The 21,191-nt window shown below is 53.5% G+C and overlaps 1 protein-coding gene across 4 annotated transcripts in view; it reads right to left on the minus strand.

Annotated features, from left to right (window-relative positions):
- The window catches only part of Ubx (ultrabithorax), a 276,625-nt gene that overhangs the window by 176,000 nt on the left and 79,434 nt on the right, over positions 1-21,191 (minus strand). For all 4 annotated transcript variants that reach the window (XM_076897958.1, XM_076897960.1, XM_076897959.1 and 1 more), the window contains one exon: positions 832-1,240. In XM_076897958.1, coding sequence (XP_076754073.1) covers positions 924-1,240 — 317 coding nt within the window. In that variant the 3' untranslated portion in view covers positions 832-923. The remainder of the gene's footprint in view (positions 1-831; positions 1,241-21,191) is intronic.

Raw genomic sequence — 21,191 nt, forward strand, 5'->3', positions numbered from 1 at the left:
CATTTGTAACGTTCTTTAGCCGACATTTTCTTCGGGAACCCGTAACTTTCGCCGATGATATATCAAGCTTAATGCACGCTCGAGACCTCGCCGAACCGTTGTTCAACGCCGTCTAGAAATCCATTACCATCGGCTGGTTCACCCCTCGGAAGCTCGTCTAGCCGAAGGGGTTAAGGCTGATGCTGGAGCGTAGATTTGTCGTACGTTAGGGTTCCAACGAGCGACTTTGTCTACAATTGCTGGCAATTCGTATCGCGAAGGGTGAACTTTCGAATGTAATTCTTCGCGTTCTTTTAATAGCAGGGGGGTTGAAGATTATTGAACGAAATTAATCACTCCTCGCGCCATTCCAGCGAACTCCTGGCTTCTCTACGAAAGAAGGATTCGAACGATATTTCCCGCTTGTTTATGCTTCATCGTCGACTCTTCGATCTAAACGACACCTGCACTAATTCCCCTAACCCCATGCTAATCGCGCCACGATCCCACGGCCCCGAAACCGTCCCCCGAAACATCTTCCGTCCAGCTTCCCGCGCACAGGAGGCGTTTTCGATCAAGCTAGAAATTGGCCGTTTAACAGGTTAAACGGGCCAACAGGGAAGCGTCGAGAGGAAGGGGAGGCCACCGATAGAAACGCGAACGCGAACGATCGAGAGGCAACAGAAAGAAACCAAAAGGGGAAAACGATGGGAAGAGAATAAAAAAAAAAAGGTAGAGAGAGAGAGAGAGAGAGAGAGAGAGAGAGAGAGAGAGAGAGGAAGAGAGAGGCGAAGAAGGGCAAAGACAAAAGAGAGAAAAATAAAGGGGGTCGGTATCGAAGAAGTCACTCACCTTTAATATAGCTGTGTACATTGCGGTGCTAGCAGAGGGTGGTGTGGATTGGTGGTGGGGTGGTCAGGGGGGCTCCGGTGCAGGGCGTACCCCTAGTTGGCCCCCTCCGGACCCCCACCGGCCGCTTGCTGCTGATGCGCAGCCGCGGCCGCTGCTGCCGCTGCCTTCTGCGCCTGCGCCTGCTTCTCCTGCTCGTTCAGCTCCTTGATCGCCTGTATCTCCTTCTTCAGCTTCATCCGCCGATTCTGGAACCAGATCTTGATCTGCCGTTCCGTCAGGCAGAGCGAGTGTGCCATCTCGATCCGCCTCCGCCTGGTGAGGTAGTGGTTCGTGTGGAATTCCTTCTCGAGCTCGAGCGTCTGGTAGCGCGTGTAGGTCTGTCGGCCGCGCCTGCGCATTCCGTTCGTCCCTGCAACCAACAAAACCGCAGCCGAACGTTCAAACGAGCCCTCGCAAACGGAGAAGATCGCGTGTGCCCTTTCGCTGGACCGCAACCTTCCCCGCGATGGGAAGCCAGCGTGTCCCGTCTCGAATAATACGTTCACGCACGCCAGCAACGCTCGCGTGTTCTCCATGCGTCTCTCTTTCGCGCGATCTCGACCGGCTCCCATGGAGACGCGAGCCTTGCTGGTACCTATTCGGGCCATTCGTTCATCAGCAACGAACGTTGAGATGCTTCTGTGACAGGTATATCGCTTGATCGAGAAACCGACGGACGCTCAAATAACTAGCATAGGTTTCGATTTTGCTCGATCAAGCTTCGCCTCGCTATGTCGCTTACGGGGAGTCGAGTAAATAGTTGTTCCAAGTAATACCATCGAAAGGCAATCGTTATCAGTCGTCAATCGTTTGCACCTCGCTCGAAATCTTAACGCTCCCTGGAACAAGCTCTCCTATCGCGAGAGTCTAATCTAGCTACCTTCAAAGTTTACGTCGCATAGCAATTACAAACGGACCACAAGATCTTTTAATCCCGTCTTGGTACTGAGCGAGCTCGGGATGCTGGAGACGTCCAAAGGCTTCGAGGAAGCCGGCTCGAAAATCCCGGCAACGTACTCGATAACGCCGCGGGGCCAGGATATCTCCTTAAGTGGGAGTTTAAAAAGAAGCAGAAGAAGTGGAAGAGGAAGAAGAGAAAAAGAAAATAAGGGGAGGAGGAGGGGGGCGTGGGGGGGGGGGGGGGGGTGAAACGGAGAAGAGGCGCGTAAACGGTTTCCAGATAGAGAGCGGCGAAGTCGCGGCAAGCCAGTGCACCGGGAGAAAGTAAGAGAGTGTACGACAGCCGGATAGATACCTATGTACACTGTCGAACAGCCACTTGGGTGCAGTACCGAAATAAACCCGTCTGTGGGGGCGCAAGCTCACCTTATCGGCCGTTACTGCCTCGTAAAAACCCTCCCGTTTCGCCTCTACCAGCAGCGAAGCCGAAGCAACCCCCGACGCGCGACCGTAAGGCGGCAGTCCGCCTTTTGCTCGCCGCTCGCATACGCTTTACATCGAACTACATAAACGGCATCCCCGTAATACGATTTCCACAGGGCGGCGGCACCCTTTACCCTTCCCAGGTTTTTCCGCGCGGACCGACTCGTTCGACCGGAACAATTAGTTTCGGTTAAACGCCATTCCACCACCCTCGCGTATCGTCCGGTTATTAAGCGATAAACCGAGAAATTAATTTCACTGGAAGGGTTTAATTGTTATGAATAATTAATCGACTCGCACGCGTCCCGCTGCTAATCCCCGGAAAGATAAGCTACCTGCCAAAATTGATGCCATTAATTAATCGAGAGTTTTCGAATCACTCGCGATGTTACGTGCGTGAGAAAAAGAAAGATCGAACGTAGGAATCTCTGTTTGAAGAGTTTATCGACAGCTCGGAACGGAAGGAACGAATTTGAAAGCGGATCGAAATTCACGGGATCAGATTCGCGCGCAAAACGGAGTCCGATGGATATCACACGGTAGTGTCCACTTTCGCGAACAACGGGCGATTCGAAACGGGGCGGGCAATAAACGCGTCATATTTACAATCGTATCCATACCGATCTACGTTACAAAACCTGCGCGCGCGCGGACACCACCGCACACTGGACCGCTTCCAGTTTGGCCATTACACAATATCGCGCGCAGACGAGCAACAACAGGCCGCGGCAGAGTTCATATCGGCGTCATGTATATTATCGCAACGTAATCAAGTGTCCCAGCGTTCACCCCAGGTCGACCACCACCGCCGCCGCCGCCTCTCTTCTCGCGCTCTTCTCCCTCCACGGGCGTTCGCGGTGGCGCTGCAACATCCCCATGATTTTCATTCCAGGTTGTCAAGCAGGGCTCGCGAAGGGCCGCAGAGTTACGGCGCACCGTTTATAAGGGTTATTTGTCACGCGGACCCCGCGTCTCGGCCGGTGTCTCTTTTCCACCCCTTGAGAGCATCCCTTCCTCCGCTTCGTCGGAGTTATATCGCTTCTCAGCAGCAGCAGCACCAGCAGGAGGGGTTCCCGCTCCCGATAGACTCTCGCTCGAACTTATAAATAAAACCGGGACTTCGGCCAATTAAGCCGGCCTCGTACGTCTCCGCAAAGTAGAAAATGTGACAAGCTCCGTTGCCGCCCTCTCCTCCTTTCGCTGTTTTGCGTTTCCCTCCGGCGCGGCCGTTTCTTTAATTTTCCATCGAGTCCTCCCCTTTCCGTGTATCCCCCACGCATCTTCCGATTCGATTCTACCTTCCTCAACGCGCGGGGGATGGGACGACACGTCGCGAAGCGAATTAAACTTTCTCCTTCGAAGTGTCCCGCGGCTGCTCAGCTTCTTCAAGGGTGCGTTCGCTTCAACTGAACTTGCAAAGTTGTTTTCGTACCAGAGAAAGCGAAGACTGTCTATTTTTTGTACACTCTCGAAAGAAAAACGCCCTTGAACGGGAAAGATAATACGTTCTCGTCTGATTCCTCGCGTTCGTGATCGAGCCCAACCCACCGTGCTCTCTTCCCTCGAACTCGGTCAGCCATCGTAGCTCCTCGCCCCAGCTTACGCACGCCCCGTGGGATATCGTGGGCGAAACGAAGTTAGGGGGAAAATTCCTGGTCCGCCACGCTCCCGGAAAAGTAAGAAGAGGCGTGCGTGGCTGTTTAACCAAGGGGCGGTGGATAAATTTTATGCTGAGACCGTGGAACGTGTTTCATCCGGGAAACCGAGAAGGAGAGGATCTCGCTGGGTACCATCCAGGGACACCAGGGACGAATAGGGGTTGGGTGTAAGTACCCGGTGAGGAGACGCGCTTCGGTGGACATTAATGTGGAAATATGCTGTTGAAATTACGCTAGATAGGCAAGTGTAACGTGTGTCCATACAGCATCGTACAACCCTGATGAGTTTTATGCGTCGTGTATACATGTATACTTAGTAGCAACGAAGTTCTACTTCGGCAAGAGGGGAAAGAGGGAAACCAGCGGCGTGATTCGATCAATTCTACGAAGAACAGGGAGAAAATCCAAAGGAGCGTGCAAAATTTCGCAAACTAATCCGGCGCGGCGTTCTCTCGGCTCGTTTAGGGCTGAAGGAATCGGGGAAAGGGATTCCCACGATTGGAAGGAAGTTTCGCCGCGGCCGGCCATAAACAGCGCGGCGGAAAGGGAGATACTTCGACTGTTGCCAACTCTAATAAGAACAACCAATACGTTGATTGCTGCCAGGGATACACCGATATAACTCCCGGGCCGTGGTTCGCAAAACACGAGATGCCAAGGTCCTCCCTTCGTCTCTCGATCCCCCTGACGGAGATCGCACACGCCAAAACCGGATCATACGCGGGGCCAATCAAATCAAAGTAAGTGAATTGGCTGGGAGCATGAAGGACCTTCGCGGAAGCCCCCTCCTCCAGCCGAACGGGAGAGAGATCGGCACCGAGGTAGGCTGGCACGAACCACCCTTGCGGTGCTCGAGGGTTTTAGCTTCGAAGACGGTTACTGATGGCCGCATCAATCGAAACCCCGGCGTTTCTTGTTACGTCCGCGTTCAACCACCGTCGGATCCGGGGTCAATTTAAACGCGGCCAATTTGCCCGCCGCTTTCCTGCGTAAATCGGTCCGCTGACAAACGGCGGGGCAACACCGATTCCGCTTCGCTCCTCCGCGTCTCGGAAAGACTGGATACCCATCGGTTCGAATACGTTAATCGAGTTAAAACCCACTGTCAGCGGCGCTACCACGTAAAGGAATAAAGGTTGCCGACCCTCGATTCGGAGTCTAGGTCTCGGGACTGGTCCAGAAGCTGGGACTCGGACAACTTGGGAACAGCAGGCGGCGTCCTACTATCCACGAATTCTTGCCGTCCAAATGGAGGGCAAGTTAACCGCATAAATCGTGAACGTAATTAGAAGACCTTTCGCCGTCCGGTGTTGGAAACACGAGCCGCGGGAAGGTCAGCCAGCCCTGTGTCCGCTCGCTGGTTGGTCCGCCCGGCTCGTACCCGGTGTCGTAAGTTTCTCGTGCTTCCGGTATGTCCGCGTGTCCCGCCCGAAACGCGAACGTTTCACGGCCGCAACGAACTCTGTTTGCGAGCCACGGGACTCCCGGAGACACTCGGTATGAGAAACGCGTAGCTACGCAGCAAGATCGTAGCTCAACGTGGGGTACACCCTCCTCCAGAGGCTTGCCAAGGTAGGTAATCCTCTCGGGGGCGTGAGTTACTGCCTGGCGTCCCTCGCGTTGTACTCTCTCCTGTCCCACCTTCCTCCTCTTCTTCTTCTTCTTCTTCTTCTTCTTCTTCTGCTCCTTCGCTCCATCGGGTTTGCCCCACGTCCCTTTACCATCTTTCTTCCACTAACGCCCGTTCTACCCACCCGTTGCTATTCTTGCCGGTCTCTTTCACCCCCGTTCGAGAAGGGCTGGCTGAGAAAGCTCCGGGTGAGAGTCGGAGGACGGCTGGTGGTACGCGCCACGGCCTAGGAAAGAACGAAGGAAGGAGAGCGTACGGTGCGGCGCTGCGCCACAGCTGGAGAGCATTAGTCAACTTGTAATTAATAAGTTATGTAGAACCGCGTCGCTAACGAACAGCACCGCGACGCAGAGGCGTTGTTATCTCTCTTTCGGGCCGGGAAGAAAGACCGGCAGAGATCGCTTTTCACCGCGCGACGACGGAAGCCTCCGGGATCGTAAATACACCAGCGGTAAACCCTTGTAACGTGAATAAACCGGGGGTGCTCGCACGGAAATAAGCGACACCAAGAACGATACATGACTCGAGCAGCTTGTACCGTGCCCCTTCCTACCAATCATCAACGCTTTCCTCCTAGATTTACTTCCCTCTGCCCGACGAACGTTTCCCTTATTCCATCTCGCTCTGGTAGCCGCGCCGTGAACGCAAGGACCATCCCCAGATCCTGCCAATATTCGTCGTGTGTAACCATCCGGAAGTGGGATGCTGCGAGGAAGATCGGTTCGGATGTCGAGAGGCGGACACGCTGAATTGTCCGACCCGACTCTCCCACGGCTGAGACGGGGATCGTTATTTCGCGGTGTTCCCGGCGTACGTTCTAGCCTATCGAAGTAAACTCGTCGTTACCGCGGCGCAATCGCGATCGGGCGAAACGGTACAGCGGGACGCGGAATAGGTGCCCTAGGAGGGCTAGGGACGGGGTGCCCGGTAGAAGTTACGCGACGCGGACAAGAATGTCGCCGGCAGCCAGCAGGATATACCATAAGAAGAACGAATGGAGCATTCGAGAATAAGATATCGGCTTTACGTGCAGCCACTTTTGAATAAGCGCGTTGCCGCGCCGCTGGCAAGGTGGCGACTTTGCTCCCACGCGCGAAATCGCGCCATCCACGGGCGAACCGTCTGGATGAAGGAGTTTATCCCAGCTGCGAACTGCAGTGGAACTCTGGTCAACCCTTTCGCACATCTCGAACTCGAATTCTGATAACGAATAAGCGGAGTTCTCATTTTCTTCGGAGATCGCTACCTACGAAGCTGTCTCGCGCTCCGGAGGATTAACGTCGCGGCCATATTTGCTTGTCTCTGTGATTACCGGCCGTGGTTTCGTCGTCTCCGTGTAACGCTGGTATCTGCGTGCCCATCGACATAATAACTCGCTCAAAACGATGGGCGTGAACGTATAGATATTTGTATGCGCGCGATGTTCCGTTGAGATCGTTCGTGGAAAACCGAGAACAACAATTTCGCGTAAACGCAGCTGGTTCTTGCGACTTGTTGTTGAAAATTACTTGTGCACATTGTGCCGGTAATCGTCGGTCCTTTATAATTTGCAACGATACAGATTGCCGGTGAACGACTCGGGGCCTGTTCGAGTACGCGTTCCCTTTTTTGCTCGAGCGGAGGTAGAACCATGTATAATGTAGCAAGAACGATTAGCCAGGCCGAGAATTAGTAGTCCGACTGGATACACCGGTTGGAACGTTGACGAAATCGCGCGAAGGTCGTCCATAACTCACGTCCTCGTTCATCAATCAGTAGTCAGGGCTAACTATTCCGTGCTACGGTATTCCCGTGCGGCTCATTTAAATGTACAGCATTATTTGCTGCGTCGCGTTCGACGATACCCTCCAGAGGTCGAGGCATGCGAGGTAGGAAACGAGCGAGTGCGTCTCGAACGGCGATACCATTGGAAATAACGCGAGTTCATCGTTCGCGATCCAACAACTCGCGACAAATCTAATACTCGAACCATTCCAGTCCTCGTAACCGCGTGGCGAACTTTCCAAATGATGCTGAACGTACGATTATCCTCGGGTGCCACGATACTGAAACTATTCCGTGCATAGTCTTCGATCTACACCGGGCCGAAAAAGAACCGCGGCGACGCGAGATCGCGTGCGAGCCACGGCGAAATTTAATTAACGCGTACACGCGAGTCGCGGTCGTTCCTCGTTCGGACGTGGCGTCTGGTCGCCGGGGCACGCCGCGCGATAGCACGACGACGTCTATCGGGTAGTGTCGGAGGCGCAGCAGCAGACAAGGTGACTCTTCTGCAACGAGCCAGCTGCTACTCTCGGTAACTGTAATAATTATGCAAAGACCGAACGCGCAACGGTGCATCGCGAGCAAGCGAGCCGGGCGAACCAGCGGCCATAGGAGCCGAAGGGAAGAGGAAGGAGGACGTTCCAAGGAACGGAGCGCAAAAGGAGCAACGCGAGCCAAGATGGTGGAGGAGATGGCATGCAAAAGAGGCTTCGTAGGTAAGCGAACCGAGCCGGTTGTAAGGCGACACCTCGCGGCTCCATATATCTTTCTCTTTCTTTCTCCCCGGATCTCTCTCCCCCCGAGCAGTCGACGCCACCACCGGTCTCCATCCTCCGTCTTGTTGTTCCCTTTCGACCACCATTTCCACCTCCTCCCTCTTTCTGGCTCACTTTCGAACGTGCTCCGTCTCTTTTTCACCGCCCAGACGACCTGAAAATCGATGTTTCTACAGTTTTCCCTTTGACTCCGTAACGACATTGCGAGACACTGTTCGCTCATAAGGCGGAAGTTGTTACAGATTTTCTAGCTCTTCTCGGGTGGTCCCCGAACGCGCTCGTCGAACCATGAACACGGAAACTGCGTACAGCGAGACAGTTGTATCCAAGACTGTCTACCAATTACGGTGCGTCATCTCTGAGGGATGAAAAACATGACGCGCACCGTGCGACGTATAAGCGATACCCATCCAAGTAGCCACGAGAAGTACTACGTCCCCATCCAAAGGGGTTGTTTCGATCAATCAGAGATATCTCCGCGTTTTCGATGGCATTTAACCGATTCGTACTATGAATCAGCCTGTAGATACATCATATATACATCCCGCAGTCGTCAGGGTCGATGCAAATGGGCCGTGGTATAAATGGCCGTCCAAAAACAAGAAAGAAGCGCGGCGAGACGAGAAAACGGTGGGGCTGAAGGCGGACGCGGGGAGGTAGGTGGCGGAGTTTGATACAGGTGGGTAACCCCGCGACACCCTCTAACGAAACGGATCGTCTGTCTTACTTACATCGGCTCGCATCTATAAACTCACGCGGTTGGTACACGCATACGAAGGCCAGCACGCGTGTATATCCCCCATCGGACGTGCAAAGGGGGACGCGGTTACCAGCGGGCAACCGACCCACCAACCACCCATATATCTGCGTCCTAAAAGGAATTCCAGAATATATTTTACATATGCTTTATTGCCGCCTTATTTCCAACTCTATGGGCACAGACCTCGAGCAGAGACCGCGGGACGGACGGACGAGGAAAGAGGAGAGCCGGGTAAACGGAGGAAGCGAGACGGGGTGAGAGCAGTGCACGCGTACACGCTCCGCCTGACAAAGGACGACGAGGCTCCCTCGCCACACGACCAGCGTTTTTCCCCGCGTTTTCGTCCATCCCACGAATCGTTGCCCGCTTCGTTTGAATGAGAATAGAAAAGAATTTGACGCGAGTCTCTCTCGGTAAAGTGGCTGCTTGTCCGACTGTCAAGGGGATTAAGACGGTAGGCGGGCGGGTTTCAACCCTTTCGCGGTATAACGAACCACCGAGGAATGCGGAGGGCGAGGGAGGCTATCGTTCTTCCTCGATCGCGTCGACGTACAAAGAAAAGCGCCATGCGTATTCCGGCAACGTACCACTAACGACGTTCTTATGAATTATACGACCGAGGCAATTCTTCAACGAAGAAAAACAACGATCGCCAGGAAACAATGGAGCGAGGAACTGGGGTGAGGAAAGCGCGGTCAGAAAGAGAGGGGCGCGTGTGCGCGAATGGGCCGTGCGCGACGCGCGAACCCCCTGAAAGGCGATAATTTTCGAAAGGGTTGCATCGATAGATCGTCAGCGGGACCGCAGAGGGAACAACACGGTCGGGCTGTGTAGTTCCACGGTAGCGCGTCGACTAGCAACCAGCCAGCATAAATGTATAATGCATGCCCCTGCGCGACTGCATTCCTCAGTAATGACTTAACTTGTACCAGTTAACAAGTATCGGGGCTAGATGATTCGATAATTCGCAGCCAGGCACCCACGGACGGCTTTTCGTCGGGCCCGTGGCTCGTAGCGCGTCGTTGAATTGACGAATGCAAATCGGTTTCTCCGCTCTCCGCCATTACTTCGTTCCTTACGTCTCGAACGATCGCGGTGGATAGCACAGCTCGGTTAATCGATGGCGAATTTCGATCGATCACCAAAGTCCGGCGGCTAATCAAACTTCGCCAGTTGGCCACCGTCCAGGCTCCGAGGAAGTTGGGAATTATTTATAAGATTCGGTGAAACCGCTCGCGGCCGATTCCGTTCTGCTAATAATAATAGGGACAGATGGACGGAGACGTGGGCGTCCCGATCGCGGACCACGTTCCCGGATAATGACTTAACTCGCACGAGTCCTAGGCAGACTCGAGTGGTCGAGAGGTGAAAGCTGAGCTCGACGCGGAGTGGAGGACGGATTCTATTCGAGGGACTTAGGTATTCGATGATTTGCAAGGGAATACGGATTACGAAACTGGCTGTACCCGGAATGAACGAAGGGAGGCTGAACGGGGACCGTGAGCGTGGCTCTTCGGCTACTCCAAGTTCGACGGGCCCCGACGGGGGGCTCCCCTACCAGCAGCAAGTGTACCACGGCGAACGGAAACGCGGTGGGGAGAGCCGGTTTCAACGACCAAGACGCCATCACGCTTAACGGCAAGAAACTATGATTACCGGGCCCCTCGAGAGCCCTGTGTGCAGCGATCCTCGAGCCAAAGGAGGTGCTCGCGCGCGCGCGCGCGTGCGCTCCCCTTCGAAAAATCGGCCTCCGCGCAACGTCCAGCCGTTCAATTACCAAGCGGTCCACCCCTTTATTGCCCGTAACAGAAATTTCGAGGCCTGCGAGCCGCGAATTCTGCCCGATTCCTATGCATTCCCGGTGTAATAGCGGGAATAAGGGGTGGAGCGAAACGATGGCGTGGCCAAGGCCTCACCGAATCGCGAGGTACGATGCGTTAAAAATGCACGCGAAAATCTGGACGATGGTGGAAGCACGATAGAACCTTCGGGCCGTTTGAATAAATTGAACGGTAACTTTTGATTCGTTTCACTTGGAACGACTTGAAAATTACACGTTGCGCGGTAAGCTACGGAGATGGCTGCTTGGCTGCGCGTGCAACTCTTAACGCGACGCGTTGCCATCCCGACCGGGTGAACACCATCGTCGATCCAGAAGCATTAGGAGAATTTCACGTTTACTCGGATCGAAACGATCTTGGGAACTCTCGTTAATTAATAACCGACGCTGCTGAGAGACTCGCAGAAAAATGGAATCCCGCTTCCATTATTCAAACGGTGCGACTTCGGGGCAGGTAGTTTTCGATTCTACCGAGCGGCGAGACCAGAGTAAGGGGGCGTGATCATTTCGTCGCGCGAAAATAATAATGAACTCGCATAAATCAGGGAAAGTTTGAGGGAACCAGTTCGCCCTCTCTCTCTTTCTCTCTCTCTCTCTCTCTCTCTCTTTCTCTGTCTTCGCCGTCTACGGAGTGCTCTCCATTCACGATATCCGGGCACCGCGTGCGGTCGCGATATGCGAGCCGGCTGCCAAAAATGTTCTCCAGACCGGCAACTTTTCTGGCGCGCTCGAAAATCCGGGGAATCCGGTGCGCGCCGCGACCGATTAGTCTTCGGTTCGTCGGTACCGCGTAACCGCCCCCTCGACCTCGTTTTTCCCGATTTCCACGAGCGCCAACCACCCACGATGCCAAAGCGAGCGAGAGAGTGAAAGAGAGAGAGAGAGAGTAGACGGCGGACAGCGGAGAGCCAGAGCGCTTCGGAAGAACCGTACCGATTGCACTTTTTTGCTTTTTTTCATTTCTATTTTTCTCTTTTTTTTTCTTCTCTTGGCAGATAGAACACGGTCAGGCTTTTCGGGGATCCGGACGGGTGTCCGGACTCCGGTTCAGGCTACGTAGAATGGAAGTAGGTAACCTTTGGGATTTGGACGTGATATATTGCGGCAAGGCGATCTACAATCTGCCGACCGAGCGATATAGACGCTGCAGCCAGCGTGCGGTATGTTCTATGCAAATCGGGAATCAGGAAGCAAAAGGAAGCCTTATGAAAATGGAAGCTTTAACCTGGGCCAGGTGTAACCCGTGAAAATAGCCGAAATACCACGGTCTCCGCGTTCCTTTCCTCCTGCTTTTTCTTTATATCTCTGCCGGTCGGTCGTCGCGATAGTTAGGTTCGAGCGAGTCTCGACGGCGAATTGAATTAACAGCGCTCGATCGCTGGAACGGCGTAGGTACTCGTTCGGGGAGAGGAAAAATTATTGAATTGAGATTGTGAAAGGGAAATCGCGGCGGTGGAATGCTGGTTCGCGCGCGATTTATCGAAAAACGAGGGATATCCACGGAAAGAGGGATCCGTTGGTTCGGATGGTTACGTAGTTACAGGTTGGCCAGACTCGCGGTTAAGATGGACGAGGCGGCGCGGTACGAGATCTTATCCGAGCGCAGCAGCGGCCACTGAATCATCCGCTTTGAATAGGGCTTCGCTTCACTCCCTATATTATACCTATAGGTACTAACCTTCTACCTATGGCCGCGCGAGCGCGCCCGTTCACGATACACACCGTCTCCGATGCGAGAGGAACCGGGATAGAGGGGGCGAAAACCCGACCGGGTTCGAGCTATGCCCTGTATAAATGCGTTATACGGGAGAAACGTTGGTGCGCACTAAATTACCGCGCGCGACACTGTCACGCCGTTACCGCCGCTCGTAGAAGCCCCAGCCACCTTGCAACTCACAAGTCGCCCTCTACCTGGCCCATGACTTACAAGTCGGCGATAGCGCTCGCTACCACAGTCTTAATCAGCATAAATCATACCGACAATGCGCCACTGACCGCCTTTGAATCCGCCACCATCCTCTGCGAAAATGGGAGACCCGATACCACGTATCCGCGCGGGCTATCGCCACGATTCACGGCAGATCTTTCGGATCTCGCGATGAAATATAGAAAACCCGTATAAATTGAAGACGGAAATTACAACCGAGCGACCTATCGACGGACGATTCGATCTGCGCCCTTCTTCTCCTCCGTTTCGTTGGATATTTCAGATTTGCGATCGCCGAATCGAACTTTTTCAATCTGCACCCCCGAACGCTATTCGTTTCCGGTTCTCCTATTTTATCGGACGCTCGACACCGACGCGCGAATTCTTCACAAAGTCTCACGGGCGTTCGTTCCTCGAGGCTACCGCGAATATCAACCGAGAAGCGTTATAAATCAATCGCGTCGCATAGAAGACGGCGGACGTGAAATAAATTCGAAATCAGTAGGCGCATCTTTTCGAGTCGCGTGAAATATGCGGTATACCGCGGCGCGTGGTCCTCAGTGTCATATAGCCTTAAAATGGCCGCGGACGTTCGAGAGAAATGCGAGTGGATTAGCACGCGCGCGTCAAACTTACGACCCCGTCGTACATCTGCAGCCGCGAGGTCGCCGCTTCGACTTTTTCCCCCTCGAACGAAATTCCGGTGAATCCTGAAAACGTGCTCGGCACGACGCGTCTCACAACCGCGTCATCTTTGCAGCCCCGTGTTCGTAACAGTCATTACGCGTGAAATCTGAACGTTGCAAATAACCCTGACCCTTAACACCGGTTCGTTTGGCTCGCCTCGCCAGCCACGTCGGCCAGATACGAAATCCTGTTTCCTAACTGAATCCGAAATTGCAGTCTCTTGTCCACCGACGTCCTTCCGCCTTCTCGTTTCGAGACTGCTGTTACGACCGATAAAATTTTGAAAGAACAACCAGTTACTATGCTCCCAACGAACACATTTCCAGCGGACCATTGAGCGAAGTACAGTCATCGAACGGGGTAATTTTCGTTCCTTCGCGATCGATCTTCTCGAAACCAGCACGAGACTTCGCCAGGGATGCATAATGATACACGGGACGAGCTTCAGAAAATGTTAACCGTTTCCGCGTTGATCGTTATCCTTTAAAGGACGATGAAAATTTTCACTGAACGTCTGTCGAGGAATTTGTCGGGGCCGATCGCACACGACGTCCGCTACAATTTTATTCGAGCTGAGAAACGCGCAACGCTGCGCGAGTTTCTCGCACTGCGAGACGCCGCGTCGTTACTCATAAGAACGTCTTAAGCGAAAGATTAGATCGAAAGGTCGCGCGCGTCAAACCAAAGGCACCGTCTAGGAAATCATTAATATTGATCAAGCAGATGATTGATAACTTCATTAACACGATACACGTGCCGATTCAATTAACTCCTCGTAACCGCTCGCGTCTGTGCCCGTGTGCGTATGCGCGCGGTGCCGCGCGAAATAATTTACGATTCAAGGGAGCTCCTCGCGTTTTTTTCACGCTCGAGTCAATTAGCGATAACCTTTCCCGTGGACGCTAGCCGATTTCTAACGGACGAACCTCCGCTAGCCCGTTGCCTCGGGCCCGTCAACCGCCCGAGGAGACCGTGATTTACGCCTCAACTAATTAATCGTGCGGGCATTCCCGCACGTATTATCATTTTTCCGCGCGGACGTTCACGAGCGGGCCCGTCCGCGTGGCACGAAACGTCGGTGGATCGTTTGCATTTTTACCCAGGAAACATCGTAAATCCGATGCCTCGACTTAACGACGTCGGAACGCCGAGAGCCGACTACACTATCGCGGAATATTTTTCTTCTGCTTCTTTTCCTCGTCGCCCCCCGTTCGCGCATGCTATCGCTCTCTATCTCCCTCTCGCTCGCTCCCTCCCTACCTTTCTCTGGAAAGAAAAAAAAAATTGTATCATCTATTCTCCGCTCACGTAGAACGTGACGAGAGAAGAGGAACGAAGAGAGGAGAGGCCCCCGGAGGCCGTATCGCTCGTTCGCCGCCTCGGGCCCTGGGACAAGAAGAGATCCGTACCCGTAATTGTAAACATTGGATTAATGCAAATGCGCGCTTAAAAGCTTAATTGCTTTGATAAAGTATGGCGGTGCATTAAATTCAAATGCATGTAAATTAATTCAAATTTATGAGAAATAGGTGGACGCGGAGCACTTACAGGAAAAGAGGGAAAATAAAAATTAGTCCCCGCGGGGCCGGCCCCCGCGACGAGACTCTTTTTTCATTCTATCCCTCACCTACCTCCTCCCTCCTCCGCCCCTCATTCATCGCGCCCTTCACTCTTCATCCCTCGCGCCCTCGCGCCTTACTCGCGTTCCCGTCCTATCTCTCTTCTTTACCCTTCGACCGTGCCACCGCACCACACCCCACACCATTCCCTCTTTTTCACCGAACGCGCCATGTTGCCAGCCAGATTGGCCTCTGCCTATGCGCCAGCTCTCGCCGATAAATTCCGCCTTCGGCTCTCGTCCGATACGCGTTCAGTTTTAACGCACCGTTGATCGCCCCTGTCGCTTGTTAACCACGCCGAAATCGACCGCGTATCTGCGGTTGCGCTCGTCGAAAGACGTCACGTACGTTCCCGGTCGTTGGCAGCGGCCAAGAGAAAAAGGGTTACGAGCAGAGGGAAAAGGGTACGCGTCCCGCGGCCAGAGAGGGACGGGAACCGACGAGCCGACCGGTTCGCGCCTGAAATCGAATTATGCGCGCGGAGCCAGCAGCTTTTCAAGCCGTGCCGCGATCGTTACGAATTTCAAAGGCGATCCCGTGCAATTTGTATCCTCGTTTCGCGTGGTACTTTTCTACGCGGTCGCAGTTCCGTCACGTCTCGCCGCGCGGAGTTGATTCGCGAACCGACTCCTATAAGTCCTGGGCTAGGCTCGAGCGCGCCCCGTAAACGAGTGGAGGCCTCGTCCTTTTGTACGCCGCTCGAAGCCAGCCGTATTTCAAACGCGTAAACACGCGGCCAGCGTTCCTAAACAAGCTTCTGCTTACCGCGGCGACCCCGCGATTGGAGGCTCGAGGCTCTCGTTCGCCGAGAGCGACGCGGTCACTCCGCGTAACCGGTCGACAACGTGGCAAAAGAGGAGGCGAAAAAAGAGCGGCGGGCAAGGAAAAACGAGAACGGGAAGTGCATTTTAACGCGATCAACCTTATCGACCGGCAGACGGTTACACGGGGAGCGGAACAGGGGAATCGAATATCGCCGCGATGGAAGAGAAAGCCCCGGAAAAGCCAGTGACAATAGGAAAATCTTTGGCGCGCAGCGGCACTTCAGCCGGCTGATAGATGCGCGCGTTCCATAACGGCGATAATGGTTGCTGGCCCATCAATTCCGGCCGGGCTTGATTAGATAGGCGCGTTTTATTGCGGCAAAAACTCAACTCTCTCTCGCGCCCCGTCGAAAACCAACGGGCGCGCGCGGCGATCGCCACCCCCGTGTCCGCCGCGGGAGCCACCCCTCCGTGCGGGCCACGCACGCCACCCTAGCCGTTGCCCACCCACCGGGCACCCACCAGTGACGCCGCAGCGACTTTATCGTAAATAAAATGGAATCGCGAAATACGAGTGCGAGGTGATATTTGCCGGTGCACGAGCGGCACGATACTACTCTCTTCCCACCCGGCCCCTCTCTCTATCGGTCTGTCCGCGGGGGTCGTATAAACTAACCGGAAGTATTGTTCTGTCTATGAGGCCGGCCCCGATTGACGGTCAAGTGCGGTCGAGCTTCTAACGGGAAAATTCCATCGCCTGCCTAGCAACGAGTAACGACGCTATCGACTGTATTAATGACGGTAGGTAAGATCGAATCTGAATCGCACGCCCGCGAGCAGTTTGAAAAACAGCGAGAGAACCGTCAGCGAGTTCGTAGAACCCTCGGACGGCTTCTGTGCAGGTCGCCGGTGTAACCGACCGATTTCTCGTTTATATTCGTCGATTTTGCGAAGGAAATGGAAGGGAGGGTGCTAGTAGAGAATTTGCTTTTGCGTAGGAAAAAGATATCGCGAATCCATTCTCGGCGAAGCTAGAATAAACAGATATAAATCGATGGACGCACGGGGTGGTGGATGGGGGGGGGTGAATGGCGTCGAATGAGAATCTATATTTTTCGCGCGGAGCGACGCCCGTTGACAACTATTCCTGGAAATATATAATATGCGATAAATAAATTGGAACGCGTCCGCGAGAAAATGGAACGGGGATGAAATGTACGAGTGGCGCTCGGCCGGAGGACGCGCTCGCCGGGTATTTTGCATTTTTCGTCGTACAAGTTGAGGTCGCGATTGACGGAACGTCGTTACACGCTCGACTATGTATCTTTTTATTAATACTCATCGCGTTACGTTATACATAGTAGGGTTCATAAATCGAACGTCTTTCCCCCCCCCCCCTTCTTTTCCTTTTTCATGTTCCACCAGTTCGAGGAAAAATACGTATATATTGCGCCAGTCCGTTCGTCCACAGGTATACACAACCGTGTGCTTAAAAAAACTTGTTTTAAACGGGGAAAATGAACGACAGAGCGCTGCGAAGATATTATAATAACGATCGGTTAAACGTTCGCGACTGCAATTTTGTTTATAACGCTTGAAAATAATAATTCGAGAGCGCGGTGTACCCTGGAAGCCTTTTATCATATCCCATTAAGTCGCGGGTATGATAAATATTTATACGTACATCTGCCGCGTACCATAATACAAAACTGCCACCGGAGAGAAACAGTAAACAACGCCGAAAGTACGCTTCGGGCTTATCGGGCCATCGAGAGGTTCCCAGAGGTACCACGAACGGGACAAGCTGCATTTCACCCATCAGGCGTTGATTATCCCCGCACGGACGCCGTTAATAACAGTTAATAACGTTCGATTTTATTAACATGCGACTGAGCTAAGATCGACTTAATTTCAGCTACCGAGCGAGCGTCAATAAAATCGCCCGTTATCTTAATGCATTAAGATTACGCGTGAAAGGCGGCGCGAGCGCTATAACTTTCCGGATAAGCCTCGAGTGTAACCGCGGGGATGCGCGTGCCATTCGCCATCGCTTCGCGTGCAATTCGTATGACCGGGCAATTTGTCGCATGATGTTTCTTATCTGTCGTACAACGATCAACCGATTTGATTACGAACACGTGATCGTGAACGTTTCTTCTTTATGGACGCGCGGTGTCTCCAACTATTCGAATTCGTTCGAGAAAAACACCACCCCTTACGCGACAACAACGAAGCGATGCTTTTAAAGAAAAGAAACGATTCTCTCGAAATGTTTATTTGTGGTCCACGCGGTGAGTTCCACGTCTAGTTCATAACACTCGCAACGGCCGGTTCATCGACCAAGCGGCACTAAGAAACTTAGGGGAAGTTAATCGTCGTTAAACTTCGCCATCGCTGAAGTTCTATCCGCGGTGATGGCGGAGCAAGAAGAACATCGCGAGAAGGGAAAAAAGAGGAAATAGGGGACCGGCATTCTCGCAAGGCAGCCGATCTAAAAGGTTATTACGCGGATCGCGCGTTTACGAGCTTATCTACAATTTTCTGCCGCGACGAGATCGAATCGAGTCGAGTCGAACGGTGACGGAAGGGAGAGTCATGCGGTAGGATCCTCCCAAGGACGATCGGTGCATTTATAGATTGATAATAGTAAGATGCACGTGCTACTAGCGCATAAAGGTCGACGCGCAGGTAGTCATTAGGCCGCCCCACGCCCAATACATTAAGTCGTTATGAAGATATCTTTAGCCTTTTCTCACCGACAGTAGGGTCTCTAAACGCGTTCAGGCACACCGGAATAATAGCCGGTATAGCTACGTTATCTCCGGAGCAAACAAGGTGTTATTGTTTCCTTCGTTTTTTCATTTCGACCTTTCTCTCTCCATCCGTTTCCCCTCCGCATCTTTGTTCCTTTTCGTTTTCGCTCGATCGGTTACCAGATAGGCACCCATCGGACGGATCGTTATTATGCTTTAATCGAACTTCATTACGTTCGATTCCATGCCTACTAGCCAATAGGGGTATATCACTTTCGCGATGCTGTTACAAAGTGTACACCGTCGAGAGAAAAAAGGAATCCACCGCGGAAAAGGGCCTGGTCCCGTGGCGAGCGGCTTCTATTCATAGATCAACGCTCTTTTTACTCGTCTACGCGTACGCAGGTATCTACTTTAAGTAAGCCTGTGTGCGCGAGCGCGAGCGTATCACGGCGTAGTACGCGCCATCAGCGTCTTGCTCGGAGACCGGTGTTTTTCAAAAAATCCTGGTAAACAGGATAATAATTTCACGTACACGGACGGTGTACGGAGGGGAGGGGAAGGAAGCTAATAAAGAAAAAGTTGTTTAACGCTGATTCTGGGCATTACTCTCCATTTTCCGAAGCAAGGTCCACTCCTCCGGCCCGCCTTTCCTCTCCCCCTCCCCCTTGCGCTCTTGTTCACCCTTCGCGACGTGTCCGGGGCGACCAGTTTTATATATCAGCAATATCGTCGCGAAATCCCGGCAAGACGTGAGCGAGCAGCCCCTTCTCATAGCAATTACTCCCATCCCATCGAGCGGAGTGCGACCCACACCATTCCGTCACTCTTCGCCACCCCTCTGCCTCAGCCGACCTTCCCCCTTTCCTTTCGCGCGCAACCGGCCTCTCCTCGAATAACCAAGTACGCGTACTGCCTAACTAAAAGTCCTTCTCGCAAATTGCCAGTTATTACCGACGTTACGTTTATCGATGCAGCGGTTGCGTTTACGTCGGACCCGCCATTTCTCTCCCCTATCCCGCCTCTTTCGCCGGTCCTCCTTTTCGTTCCGTCCGAGACCGGCTCTCTCCCTCTCTCTCGCTCCCTCTTTTTTCCCCCGGTCCGCTCCTCGCAGATTACCACTGGCGAATCTCTCCACCTTTCAGTTTTCGACATACCTTTCGGCCTCTTTTTGCCAGAACCAGACCTACCCCGTCTCTCCCTCGTCGCTCATTCGTCTCGCACGAGCATCACCGCGGCCGCGAATCCATCAGCGAACACGAGTAGCGATTAATTCCGGCGGATTCGAAATCGAGGCTCGTTCTCCGCAGGAATTACGAGATCGTCCGTACCCTTTCCCGCGAATCGTTTACCGGAGGTTAAGTTCTCGCGAGCAGAATCGTGTAATTATCGGGTCGAGTCATTTCTCTTTCAATTCACCGGTTCTGTAACGGCTCGAGCGCAACGCGCGACGTTAAAATGGCGAACGATTAGGGGGGGCTGAACGCGCGTCTAACCCGCGTGTAAGATCGCGTCTCTATCTAGAATTCGAGCGACGCATAAAACTATTGGACTCGCTGTTCGGCGAACGATACATGGCAGACGTTCGTCGGAGTAACGACCGAACAAAGTTCAACGAGCACGTCGAACGGTCGCGCACACCGGCTTTATCTCGCGGTGTATCGTGTGTGTCGCGAACGGACGAAAGCGCCATCGGCGGCCGGGGGAGAGCGCGCGTTCCCCCGTGTCTCTTATTTTCCGTTCCGCTGGTCGATGCAAAAAATATGATCGTCGAGCTCGTCGATGCTCCCATGGGTACGTGTCTCGGCTATGCCGTGGAGACGATCAAGAGAATAGACGTTTAGGCTGGCGCGCGGTCGGACACGACTTCCTCGCGGAGAGAGGCGGCGGGGCGGCCGAGGACGAGGAAGCGAGGCGGAGGGCGAACAGCCGGGCAACTGGCGAGGAAGATAAAGAAGAGGAAGAAGGATTGGCGAGCCACGGGCGAGATGAGGACGCGAACGCGAACGTGAACAGGAAAGGGAGCAAGAAAGAGGGATGGGGAGAGGCGGAGGAACCGCCAAGACAGGCAAGAGAGAGAGAGAGAGAGAGAAAGAGAGAGGTATAGGTGGCCAGAGGGAAGACGAGACAGGGATGAGAGGGTGGAGGGGAGAGAAAGAGTGAAGCGTGTACGAAGAAGAAATGGGTGGAAGGCCAACCGAGGGGATTAAGGGGCGTAGGGGGGAGGGAGGGGGATATCAAGAGCGGACCTCCCAAGTTGCGGTGAGATGGCGGATCATCATCGTCGCATCATCCGTGAGCCGAATATCTTCTCGGGGCTTCTTCGTTATTAAATATACGATATATACACCACGCATGCCGCTCTTGTTCGCGTTAAAAAATTACCGATCGGAGTATCGAAAATTCCTACTTGCGCACTCGATCGACTTTTAGATGCAATTTGCCGCGTCGGGCCCCCTACCTTTTGGACGTTTTTCTCGGTGCCTGCGGCCGGGCGAAGAGATCGCTCGATACCGCACGAAATTCGCGTCGATCGTATAATTAGTTGGTAAAAGGAAGCGGGTACGATGTGCGTGCCCGTTCTCTCCTCGATCGCGCACGGCATTATTCCGTCCGTCTGTCGATCGCTTGTACGGAACGGTTTACGTCTTACTTCGAAACGCTCCGTTTCTTTCGCGACTGAACTTTCTTCTTTTCCGCGCGGTTCTATCCGCGGTTTGGAATGTTAACGAGTCCGCTGAATTACTCCTGCCGATTATA

The sequence above is a fragment of the Xylocopa sonorina genome, chromosome 7 (assembly GCF_050948175.1).
Source record: "Xylocopa sonorina isolate GNS202 chromosome 7, iyXylSono1_principal, whole genome shotgun sequence".
In the NCBI taxonomy this organism is placed as follows: domain Eukaryota; kingdom Metazoa; phylum Arthropoda; class Insecta; order Hymenoptera; family Apidae; genus Xylocopa; species Xylocopa sonorina.